Source organism: Taurulus bubalis (assembly GCF_910589615.1).
Source record: "Taurulus bubalis genome assembly, chromosome: 2".
Lineage (NCBI taxonomy): Eukaryota > Metazoa > Chordata > Actinopteri > Perciformes > Cottidae > Taurulus > Taurulus bubalis.
The window spans coordinates 9,136,631-9,149,837 of NC_136590.1; the positions used below are offsets into that span (position 1 = coordinate 9,136,631).

General features: G+C 38.9%; 1 protein-coding gene across 1 annotated transcript; it reads right to left on the bottom strand.

Annotated features, from left to right (window-relative positions):
- Positions 1–3,200: 3,200 nt before the first annotated feature.
- chatb (choline O-acetyltransferase b) lies at positions 3,201–12,496 on the bottom strand (the record flags this gene model as incomplete). The annotated part of the gene is made up of 14 exons (XM_079234899.1): positions 3,201–3,467; positions 4,509–4,646; positions 5,360–5,422; positions 5,683–5,824; positions 5,913–6,035; positions 6,489–6,617; positions 6,705–6,805; positions 6,882–7,051; positions 7,145–7,322; positions 8,831–9,011; positions 9,165–9,218; positions 10,698–10,816; positions 11,470–11,661; positions 12,452–12,496. The coding sequence occupies 14 exons, from the start codon at positions 12,494–12,496 to the stop codon at positions 3,201–3,203; spliced, it is 1,902 nt and encodes a 633-aa protein (XP_079091025.1).
- Positions 12,497–13,207: the final 711 nt, after the last annotated feature.

Genomic DNA, 13,207 nt, shown 5'->3' on the forward strand with positions numbered 1-13,207 from the left:
CTGCTAAAATGCACATATTGATTACTTTATAAAGCATACTGTATGAGGAAAAACTTCTTTAAGATCTTTGAAATAGTATGCCACTTTTTTGCTTTATTCTCATAAGAAAAGACAAGTTGTAAAGACCAGTCAATCTGTGCTCTAACCCTCACCTGAGGTTTGCGTAGTGACTGAGAAATTGATATTGCAGATGTCTGAAATGAGTTGCTGCTGCTTTCAATTGAAAGGAGCCGGTGGACGTGGCTCAGGTGTCTGATCAGGATCTCTCTTAGATATTTTCCTGTGGTTTTCTAGGCATGTTCAAGCAGGAGGAGACCAGTGGGCAGACCAAGGACACATAGGGATAGAGTACAGATCCCACTGTCTGAGATGGCCTTGAACCCTCCAGAAGGAGCTGCAGGTTGTGGCTGGGAGGCTAGGACGTCCCATTTTCCATTTGTGTCTACTTTGATAACCATATGAAATGGAATGGAGTCTTCTGCATGCTGGCATTGTCTTTCATATGCTTGGGAATTAATTTGTTGAATTATTGTAGTGTATTGTGTAATCCTGTTTCTTTAAATTTTAGTGCAATCAGCATCTTAGTTCAGCAGTGATATGGTGATAAAACAAAGAAACAATGATTAGCAATATCATGGAAGTGGATTATGTTGTGCTTGTTGCCACTGACCCACTGAACTGTTTTAATCCAAATGAGTCTGCATGATTCATTTTCACCCACATTTGTATTCCGAATTTAATTGGACCAATTCACAGGAGCTTGACTAAATGTTTAATGTTTTTTGGGCACTTGATCGACCTGGTTCAGTGGTTTAACCGTTGGAGGATTAAATTTAGGTCTCTCCCAAAAGACCTTATCAGATGCCGGTGAAAACGAGGCCATCTGTTGGGAGTGTGTTAGTGAAGTGGCCATGCTGCAAGCAGACAACCCGATGCAAATGAGTCCAGTTGTTTCTCCGGTTACGGTTGTACTTGAGGCTGACCATCAAGGTCAGTTTAATTCATGCTCATGTTAACTTGCTATAGTGTGAAAAACAAGAATTAAAGTGAGTAAATTGGTGCTTGTGTTCCATATAATTAAGATTAAAACTGTGACACAATTTAAAAAAAGTCAGTGTCCATAATTTGTGGTTGTATTAATTGTGGCAATACATCATTTAGAATTCAGAACTGTAATTGTGTGCCGTCACCATCCAAATCGAGAAATTTAATTCAGCACTTATTTCAGCCACATTTTAACAGTAAACACTGACACTACTTGAGAGTTTAGAGTTCATTTTATTTCTGGAATAAAGTATTTTTGCAACACGACAGTTGTATTACATCTTAAATTAGCAATGTTTTCTATCAACAAAATATTGTTGTAGCCTAAAAAAATAAATCAGCCTTTTGTTTTGTTTTTCCATGATGAACATAGAAGTTTTCACTGAACATTCATTGAATATTAAATGACTTAATAAAGCACCCTGTCAAAGATGTGTTACACATTATTTGCCATTCATAAATATCATGGAACATGAGTGTAACATTAATCCACATTAATGCTATGCAGTGGTTCAATGGATATAACAGCAAGAGTCACTCCCATGGTTTACAAAGGGAAAACCCACTGAACAACACATGACAAATATTACATAATTAACATGTATCACTCCGATTAGACGGCACTCACCAACAAATCAAATTAACTTTAGAGGTAAAACATTCAATATTGATAGAATATTATATCTGTCAGGAAAACAGTTTATATCACTTTATTTTAAGGCCTTTTTGTTACTTACTTGTACCCTTTACTAGTATGTTTTCTCTATCATATAAGCTTTTCATGTGAACATAAAAAAAATACATATAGTATATAAGAATAAACATGCAATGTGTGTCACTTATAGTCTTTTTGTGACATCGATTTTGAAATAAATCTACATGGTTCACATTCACTTTGGCTAATGATTGATACATAACACGTCTCATACATATGTGTTGTCACAGGACAACAAATAACCTCACACTTTCAACGCTACAGATCACTGATTCTATTATCTGTTTACATGAACTACCACAGATTGAAAGACATTTTACATTTGGAGAAGAAACAGAGTCACAGTACACTTTGAATCCAATATGTTTTCACCCAAACGGCATGCACAATGTAGATTGCCATAATTCATTATTTCTGATTATCAAAAATAGTAAATATAATACTACATAAACTCCATGCGTTGATTTGGTAAATTGCACATATACCCTCACTGCACTTGCTATTGTTGTATTGCACTACAGTATAACAATACATCCCTCATTCTACCTCTAATTGCAAATAAAAAGCACATATATGCACAGTTGTTTGCCTCAATCACCACTGGACTGCATTATACTTATAAAGTGGCACTGTAATGCACTCTACACTTAATAACTATTGCTATAACGTGGAACACGTACATAAAGTACATCTAGATGAGCTTACATGTGCCACTGAAACCACATCAGTTTCCCCTCTACGCACATTATTATTAACCAGTCCTCTGTGTTTACAGTTATTGATTCATTTATATAAATATCTTAAAGTGCCTCATCAGACATGCTTCACATGTACATCACCTCTTTGGAAACCACATGGTGTCAATAGAATAAACCATTACATAACTTTCACGCATTAAAATAGATCTTGTATAGTATATAATATAACTGATCTAGTTTGTTGTTACATGATGGCACACACAGTGAAACAGGATCACATTTACAGGATGTCACGGTTCTTAGAAGTATCTTAAATATACTGTTTTTTTAAATACTTTTACAGAATACTCTCATATATATATTACATTACTACTCTATGTCTGTAAAATATACATTGGGATCGCTCAGCTGATTCGCTCTGATAGGGGAGTTGCCTCTCATCAGTGCTACATAGCGGGCATGGCTTCAGTTTCCTAAAGGCAGCAGACCAGTTAATCTCAGTCTGCCGAGTCAAACAGGGTCATTGTTGGACCCAAAATCATTATCCACACATCCCAAAAAATATATATATATAGTTTTCATTCACATCACATTTATATATGCACTTTAAGGCTTTGTATTTTGTTCTTCAAGGAACACTATTGCACAGACAACAAAGACACACAAATGCATCTCAACTACCGAGTCTAAGTCTAAGAGTGTTGAGTGGAGCAGCTTGAGTGGGCGTGCTCTCCCAGTGTGGCTTACTTCCCTGATTTGGGACGCTGGCCAGCTCCCTGGCCAACATCGGCCCGTTTGGGAGCCGCAGCACTGCTTCTATTGCACAGGTCCCTGATTTCCAGCAGGCCCTCGTTCAGGACTTTGACAAAAACGGCCGAGCTCGTCTCTGTGTTCTCCCAGAAACTAGACACACAGAAGATGATGTGCTCTGACTGCGGGTTGTAACAGGCGCCGTAGCCGTTGGGCACCACCGGGCCGTAGCAACAGAACATTTCCACTGTGGTGGAGACCTGATACACAAGAGAGCACCGTCGGGGTTAGACCAGTTCAGCTCGTCAAGAGCACGGGAAGATTCATGATTTATTGCTTAATCAGTTGACTCTTTTATTGGAATATTCATTTATACATTGGCAGAAAATCACAAGGTCTCAGAGCTCGAGATTACATCTTCATTGTATGTTTTTTACCAAACCAACAGTCCAAAACATAACGATATTGAGTTTGCAAACAGAAAATCCTAACATTTGACAAGTTGGAACCAAGCCATTTCATCTTGATAAGTGACCCAAATGATTAATGGATCATTAAATGAATCAATACTTTTTTAGTTGATCAATGAATTAAGTAAACAAAAAATATTTTCTAACCAGTAAGAGTTGTATTACTGTGGTGTCTGTTTACATATCACCACATGCAGGGCCTACTTTTTGCCTCAAGCAATGGAGATTAGTCAAACTAATTAAATAATGTCTCAATGTTTGAATAATAAAGTAATATAGCAGCAAGCACAGAGTCCTCTGTGAGCATCCCAAACACCAGCAAAACCTATATTTAATTTAGTTTTGTGCATTTTGTGAAGTTTTGTTGCGTTGCAAGTGCACTTATGTAGCCCCAATCTCTATTTAACTGACTACATTAGAGTATAGCAGGCCTCTGCCTCAGCCATTTACTGACTTTACAGTGTTTGCTCGTGGATCCTGGGCTCTTTTTCTCACCTTGAATTATATCCAAACAAACGTGTTAAATTTGCAGGAAACGTTAGCCGGTTAGTTTAAAATTCAGTAAGGACGTTCAAGAGCACCTTCTTGTGATCTGTGGCCGGGTCATAAAAAAGGATGAACTTGATCTTCCTGGACAACAACAGTATATCTCCTTTTGCAATTAGTATGTGACTATTTTGGTTTCAGTGACGTCAAAGTACCTCTGCTCAAGAGAGGAGGAAGTGAGGATGGATTCATGCACCAACAGTATCTCCTCTGTGTTCTCTATCTTCATCCAGAAGCAATCATTTAAAGTGAGCGTTATGTTAGAATAGTGGGATCTCATGTTACCTGGCTGGTGGACAGGATGAACTGGTTACTGGCCAAATACGTCTCATCACAGAAGATCTCTGGCTTCTCCATGTTGAGCTCCTTTGCGATCCTCAGAAGCCCGAGGAGGTGATTGTCTATTGCCATTCCTGTAATAGCCTGAGAAATATGTTTTATTTAGTGCTAAGGAAGTATTTTCAATAAGATCTCAATATGAATATATGATAAAATGAGTTATTTCCAGTCCAGTCCTTGTTTTGTGTTCAGCACCTTTTCAACCACCTCACATCACATTAGATTGCAGACCATGTTCACTGAATTATCTTAACTTGGAATAGAAGTTCAACACCTATATAGTCAGTCTTCTTTAAATTATACCCCAAAAGTATATACATTTATTCAGTTTTTCTGCCATTGAAGGTGGTCACTACTGGAAAGTATTGTAACAAACATCAATTTAAGCTGATCGTAGCTGCCACCCTCCCGAAAAGATGATTAAACAAACTCCACATAATCATTTTGGGAAATACTAATATTAACTTTCTTGCTGAGAGTTAAATCAGAGTATCGTTACTGTTCTCATATCCGTCTGTAGAATATGAAACTCCAGTTAGCTCACCTTACAGTCGTTATGCTTAACTAAGCTGCCGTGCCCGAGCTGGAGTTTATTATTTGCCATACAGACATTAGCTTGGTATCAATCTTTTCATCTAACTCTCAGCAAAAAGCGAGTAAGTGCATTTACAAAAAGGTCAAACTGTTCTTTTAAGTGTCCATGGAGTGAATGTTTGATACTCAAAATATATTTTGAGATAAAGATATAAAGTTTACACATTAATTATACTGACAAAGGCTGTTTTTAAAATACTTACTGCAATTGTATAATTTGTCTGGGCATTAATTGCATCAATCAATCGTTTCATTTTTTCCAAATCCTGTTGGAGAAGCAAAACATTATTTTGAGAAAAAATGTAAACACAAGGCATTTTTACATTGTACAAAAAGAGAGCAGTGCAGCCAGTAAATCCATTTTCCTTGAGCGGTTAAATCTAGAGGGAGATCATCTGTTTGGATGAGTACACTGGGATTGGCAGGGCGAGGTGGCTGGTCGCACCTGTTTCATTTAAGCAGGCGTGATAAACAGTAATGTGGGAGTCACTCAGTAATTGGGGTCAAAGTGAGAAAAATGACTCACGGAGAAAGTGGCCCTCTCATCTGTCATTGCCGTCACAAAGGCCAGGGCCTCAGGGGTGGCCGAGCGAATGTTGTCGACCCGACCTTGTTGGAAACGCCGAATGGACGCACTCTCATAAGTGGCAACAAGCCTCCTGTTGCATCTGAGACACGATCAAGACAATATCAGTATATTTCAAAGGGCATTTTGGTGGCCAACATTTGAAGATCGAGATCCTGAATGTGCTTTACTTGTAAAATGCAAGTTGTAAGGCAAGTTGTATGAATGCATCGGGACTCATCTTCTGTTTTTTTATGAATTCCTTCCCATAAACGTCGAACTTGAAAACATCCATGTCAAGATTATTCACCAGCCTGAAGGAGAAAGTGCAGAAGACATGAGACAAGATGTCGATAGAAGGAATTATTTGTAGATATGTTAAAATAAACCTATTTTTAGGCCTCTGCTTGAAAATTGCATACCCAAACTAAAAAGGGTGGATCTCTGCAACCACTAAGGCTATTTTAATAATTTTGATTATAATAAAAGTGTTTACATATGTGTACATATCAGTCTATATGTTACTGGTTAAGAGTAAATGAAGATGACACAACAAAAATGAAAAGGTTTCAGGTTTGCCTAGAAAAAAAGCACTTTCAGGATGATTATTTCTTTGGAATGATGCAGCTGTAAGGTCTGACTCTAACACACATCATAGCACAATATGTGAACATTCTCTCTTTTTTCTTCTTCTTCATAAAACAAGCTTTTACAGTTTTATATAACAGTGATTTATTTACACATTTATTTAAAAGTGATGGTCTTGCCTCTGGAGTCTGTCTCCAGAAGCTGATAAAAGTCCCTGGATGTGTGGGTTGCATTTCCAGAGCAGCCTTCTTGGAGGAGGGAGCTCTCTGATGCTGGATGCTCTCGCCATCTTGGAGGGACTCCCTGTTCTGTTCAAGACAACACGTGTGTATCCCTCACTCATTGACAACAATATTCAGTGTGTGTTTATATCTTGCCGCGATGGGCTGACTTACATGTACTTCATCAGGTATTCAGAGCATTGCACCATAACTATTCCCTCGAATGCCGAATGTTCGCACACAACTCCGCATGTGCCATCCATTCCTACAACAAACTGAGAGGAGGTGGATGAGCGAACAGCCCAAACGCTACATTCATGGAGGATTTAAGTGCCTTGCATGTTGCCCTACCTGCATTGACTTGTCATACCAGCGGTTTGCCCCATTCTTCTCGCGGCCGCCGCCGTGCAGCATCAGCAGGGCCCTGTTAGTGTCCCGAGGCACCAGGCCACTGGGCTCATCCAGACACACCACACACAGACAGCTCTCTATCAGGGCCAGCGAGTCCCTGTTGGTTTTATCTGGATGGACGACGGAAGGAGATGAGATATGTCTTAGTTTGTTTGTCTCAAAAACTTCTGATAGAAAATTAGGGAAACGTTTGAAGTCGAGACCTTTTGTTAGTGCATCTCTGGCTTGTGCCCATTCTGTTCTCCCATCAGATGTCAGGATACCAACAGGAGGGAGTCTCTCTGCTGCGTTTTCTGCCATTGTCGTGATTTTCTCCAGTTGGGATAAGATCTCAGTCTCGATGAGCTGCTTGCTGTTTGCGACTACATCCAACACGAAAAACTAGTGGGAAAAAGATATTATGGAAATAATGTGTTTCTTCACTATTTCATCGGTTACTGCATCGCATGATGCAACTTCAATGATGAATATGTGTGTTTCCATGTGTCCTTGTCTGCTAAAAGTCCTTCATATCTGAGTTTATTGCTACTATGGTACGGTACTTAAACAGCTGAGATAAATATGATGCTAGTAATTACGGCTGAAAATGGGCCAGTGCTACCTAAAATAAGGCTCCTCCACTACGATCGGTTAAACACACGCCTCAAGAAGCTCTGGCAGATTCAATCAACAGTGATTGAGTTAACCGCCTGTATCTCCATGGGGACGGGCCCTTATGTGCCACAGACTGATACATCCCAGAACCATTTCCAGGTGAGAGCTCCTGCTGGGCCGCTTTCTGAGGTTATTTAAAGGCACAATCCGTGAGCTAAATGTAATCAAAATAGTAGCTTTGGACCTAAGACCTGCATCTTAGTGGTGTGGGGTTTATGCATTTATGGGAATCTCTATAGAGGATTATCAGTAAGACTCAAACATAAAGTGGGGAACATGGAACAGATTACAAATTGTCGGCAGGCTGGCTTGTTACAGGGCCTCATGGGAAGTTGGCTGGTGTGGTTTTAAAGAAAGAAAGACAACCACAACATCTGTAAACACTAGAGTAAAACCTAAATTTTAAATTATGATCAGTAGAGAAACACACAATATAAGATAAGACTGGGACCATGTATGTGCATAAGATTATATGGTCAACGATTACTTACAATCTTTTGCCTGATTTGATCAGAGTAGTAACTAAGACCAGAGCTGCAATAAGAAATCAAATGTCTAACTGAAGAGCAACTTTTGGGATGTGAGTCATCTAGTCATCTAGTATCTAAAGTGTTTGTCAATGATTGTATTCTTTAGATTTCGTTACAAATTTCATATTCTCACCAGTTTAAATATTCAAATAGTCACCCAGATAGTATTAGGCTTTGACTTTTTGAAATTATAGAAACAATCTGTCAGTGAATACCTATTAAAAGATGTCATTGTTTGGCCTGTCCTTTATTCAAAGTGTGTGGAAGATGTGGAGTAGGTGTGGCATACAGTCGTAATTGTTAATTGAATGTGCTGTAACTCCATTACGTTATTCATTCTGGTCACATAAAACCACATAATAATAAGTTTAAATTTAAATTTTGTATTAATTTTTTTAATTTATATACACATATATATTTTAGAATTAAAAGTTATAGCTATTTTATAATTTAATTGTTTTTCACAAATTCACTACATGCATTATAATGTTTTTCTCCCTATTAGCTTATTTTCTTATTGCACAGCTCCTGTGTTCCTCAGGCATCAGCTGTTATAGCAGGCGTAGGTACACAATCCACGGCCCGCCACTGCATGACATCTATTGCTTCTGTGCATCCGGGGAGAGGGATCCTCCTCTGTTGCTCTCCCTCAGGTTTCTTTCCTTTTTTCCCTGTAAAATGTTTTTCAGAGGCTGGCGTGCTGACCTGGTTCTTGCACGCCACGATGATGTGCTGTGGCGCTGAGGAGGCTGCCTTCATCTGGACCTCCAGCGTGTCTGTCTTTAACCCCGGGTAGCGGTAGGAGTTGAAGAGACGGTAGTACTGCTCCATGCACAGAGGAGTCCCAGCTAGCTGCCCTCGAGCATAATCCACTGGCAGCGTTCGCCTGAGAGTCATTATTACACACACATCAAATTACATCTAGACTCTCACTTTATTACTTATTATTTTACTTCATTTGTTTTGCATTCTTTACTCTGTTGAGAGTAACATATATGAGGTGCAGGGTGGCATGTAATCCATTACTGGTTAAACTTACGCATCAATGAGAGCAGCATAGTCCAACACTCCTCTGATGAGACGAGCAGCAAATCTTAAAAGAGTGAGAAGTTTGAAATTTCAAAGAAAACATGAAACGCTGAACATACACAGCGAACTGGCTGGTGATTATAATCATATCTGCTCTCATCTCTCACAGGCCCAACAGTAATCACATTATGGCAAATTACTAGGATACAGTGGGCGAGCTGTGTGTGTTTATCTGTGTTTGTGAGAGAGAGAGACGGTCTGTATGTGTGAGTGGGCGGTGTGGGCAAACAGGGAAAACACAGAGCCCTGTCAGGTCTCATGTTGAATGTCATTTGTCTTGGTGTTATTACGTTCAAAGCCAGATCAATACAAAGGAGGCGGCCGCAGTGTACCACACCCCTAAATGAAGCCTGACTAGCAGTCTCTGCGGTGAGCTTAGCCCTGTCACTCCCAATATAGTAAGTGTCTGTGTCCGTAGATGACCAGCTTGGGTGCTCTGGAACTATTCAGTTAGTGCGGCAAGAGCTGACAAAAGCTAATGTTGAGTTACAGGCCTGGGTGGACTGGTGTAATGTCTGGTGGAGCACGGCTCATTTAATAACGGGCAGAGATATAACCAAGAGATGATGCCAGTGATTCAGATCTTAATCTGAGTCTGTGCTTGCTGAGAAGAACATAAACCCTGTCATTGGCTGCAGAACTGAGTGATATATTGTGTACTTTGTACTGTTAGTGATGGCATTGCATCGTGGTTGGAAAACTGTGGTTGTCACAGACTCTCAAGCAATCTGCAACCAATCTGTGATGTCCAGTGCATTCTGGGAGTTATTATGTGATGTGAAGTATTGTGTTTGTCTTTTTTTTTGGTGGAACTTAAAACTTGAGATTGCCTCCAGCTCTCAAAATGACTGAAACGTTGAAAAGAGCACACATAAAGGTTTCCAACAGAGCTGAAATAAATAGCTGATTGACAAAATATTTATCTGCAACTCTTTTGATAATCAATCAGTTGTTTAATTCAATTATGATGCAACATTTTTTTTGTATAGGTTTCTGCTTCATCCAGTGATGATTCACTTAATATCTTTGGGTTATGTACTTTTGGTTGGATGAAAGAAGCAACTTGAAGACGTCAGCTTGGACTCTTGGAACTCGCATTTCTTACCATTTCCTGACCTTTTCCTGACCTTTTTTGGACAAACTGGTAACTGTGAGATGAATTGGTAATGCAGATACTTGTTCTATTAGTCGTATACTGTTCTGTTGGCTGCAGTCACAAGATACATATTTTTCTTGAAGTTTACATTACTGAAATCATTTCTGAAAATGCTAACCTTTTGTTTCACTTGCACATTTTTTGTTTGTTTTACATGTTGTCACTATAACCTGAAGCGATTTAGGATAAGGCTGTATTTTTATTTGCTCCACTCAGTGATCTATTAAGTAGTTATGGAGTCTCTGGTTACTCACAGGATGTGTAACTTTTAAACACTCGGCACATGCAAAGTTTTGGCAATCGCAGAACCAAAAGTCCAACACATACCTGAGGGCGTCTTTTTGATCTCTAAACGTCTGCTTAGGGAACACCATGACAGGACTGGAGTTGACCGGCAGAGCCAACCTGCAGTTCAAGTACATGTCCTCCAGCCAGTAGTCATACACCTAAATAAAAACATAGGGGACGCTTTTTGAGAAGTGAGGCTTTGTCGAGCCTTTTAGACTCAAGTTATCACTGTCAGAGTTTGGCAATGGAGTAAAAAACCATTACAGTGTACCACTGCCAGGTGAAAAGCAGAGTGGGAGACAGTCAGAGTGGGAGTGGGAGAGTGATGGATTCCACTGAGCCGGATGAGTTGTGGTCTGACCGATCACTCAGACGCAGCTGCTATTGAAGCAACAAAGGCTCCAATAAATCTTCATTGTAAGGTGTTTCACTTTCTTCAACTCTCTCATGAATGGGTAATATCTTTTTTTTTTAAACTAAATCATATAATATTTTCAGACTCCATAGTTTGAAACAAAAACACAATCAAAGGCTAATTACAAACACTGTATTGTAAAAGGTCACATTAAATAGATTTGATTATAATGATAATGAATGATATAAAGAGTGTATTGACTGTGGAAAAATCATTAGAGAATTATTTTTGCAATGACTGTATGGAGTTTTGCAAATTAACGCTTGATGAACGAGAAAGGAGGAACACATCATCTCTTTAAGGCTATTAAAACAAAGACAAACTTAATTAGTACAGGGAGACCTATGGCAAGGAGCAGCAGTGTTTCTCTTTTATTTTGCAGATATGAGAGTTTACCCAGTTGGTCGTCTTGTCCCTCCTCTCTGAAAGCTTCTTCTGGAGAACCTCTCCGACGCCTCCAGGAGCTCCGAACTTCTCCACAATGGCCTTTGTTTTCTTGAACTGCTCCTCCATCACAAGGTGTTGGACACCCTTCAAGTAAGTGTCGAGGGTTTGTTTCAGTGGCGGCACAGGGACCTTTGGCAGCATCTGTTGTCATATAAAGAAACACAGATTGGTATAAATACGCATAATAAGTAATGAAAAGACATCAGATGTTTGCTATTTTTAAGTCTTTCCCCTGATTCACCGCGGGTTCATTAGTTAAAGTGATAATTCCCTCACATGTTTTCTTCCTGCTTTTTGTGTTATTATTAGAACCTTCGTTAATAATTTAACTTAAATGCTTCGAGGCTTATTTGAGAATAAACTCTCCAGCCCTCTGGGACTTGAAACACTCTTGTTTTCATTAGAATAGAAAACGCAAATTGATTATCTTTTCTGTCTGATGTTTGATCATTTGCATAACTGTACTGTCAGTAGCCCCACATGTTAATATTGACCAGTACATTGAAATTGTAAAATAGGTTTCCGATCTATGGATTTCTGGAAATGGGGTTTGTCTAGCTGTTTTTCTTTTTCTTTCAGTAAGTCATATAAAGTCTTATGCGGATTACAATTTGGAGCCATTGCCACAGTAAAAAGAATGAAAACTCAGTTATATCATAATCCTCCACTGGCTCAACATGGACTAAATGACACAAAATAATTCATGTCCTATTTTCAATGTCTGAAAGGTGAAAGCCCTGCTGTCTTTTTCACCCTCAGCGGCCAGTTAGTGCAAGTGGTGCTGCCGCTGTCCGTGGTGCTGAAATCCAACACTATTACTTTCCCAACTTGGACAGCAACAATGCTCAGTATTAAAACCATATACAAAGACAATTTTTTATTTTAAAACATTTTTTTTTTTTACTATAAAAGCATTTATATGTTTTCATACTTGGCTGTCTCGGTCTCTGGCCATCTCTTTCCCCATGATTGGCATCTTTGCATTCCAGTCCAGTCAAAGGGAAATAATGTAGAAAGCCTCTTGAGACGATCTGAGGTCAGTCTTCCCTGCAGGAAGCATGTAAAAACATTTGAGAAAAAGAGCAGACAAGCATAGACAGTAAATAAAATGAGGCCTATTGAGCAATGGAGTTACATATAGTGCTGTTTGAAAGTGAACCATTCTTCATTGTTTTGCAGCCTAATGCAATTTGCTGCATGTCCTTGAATTCCAGCTGCGACTCATCGCTCACCAGTGTAAAGAAATATGCATCTTAAAAACTCATTTCATCCCTATTTCAGTCCCCGAAGCGTCCTTTTTTCTCAAAACAAATGAACATTTCGCCAATAAAGGGATAAAACGTGTACTTGTTTTCAGTGCAGTTTCACTTTTACATGGCATTTTAATAATTAATAACAATGCTAGAAAACACAATTATACATAGAGAAAATTATGGATAATACTGTATTCCTCGATGCAAGTTGGTTTGAATAAAAACAAGTTAAATGATTAACAATTAGAAAACTTTTCAAAAGCAACGCGCAGCACAGTGGATTTTAAAGTACATTAAGAGTTTTAAAGATGCATAATCACACGCTGTACATTGTCCCTTATTGCCATTTTATGCAGATCTAAGATCATTGTTTTGATTGTTTGCCTGCACAATAAAGAGACGTGAGATGCATTATTTTGTGGTAACTGATGATT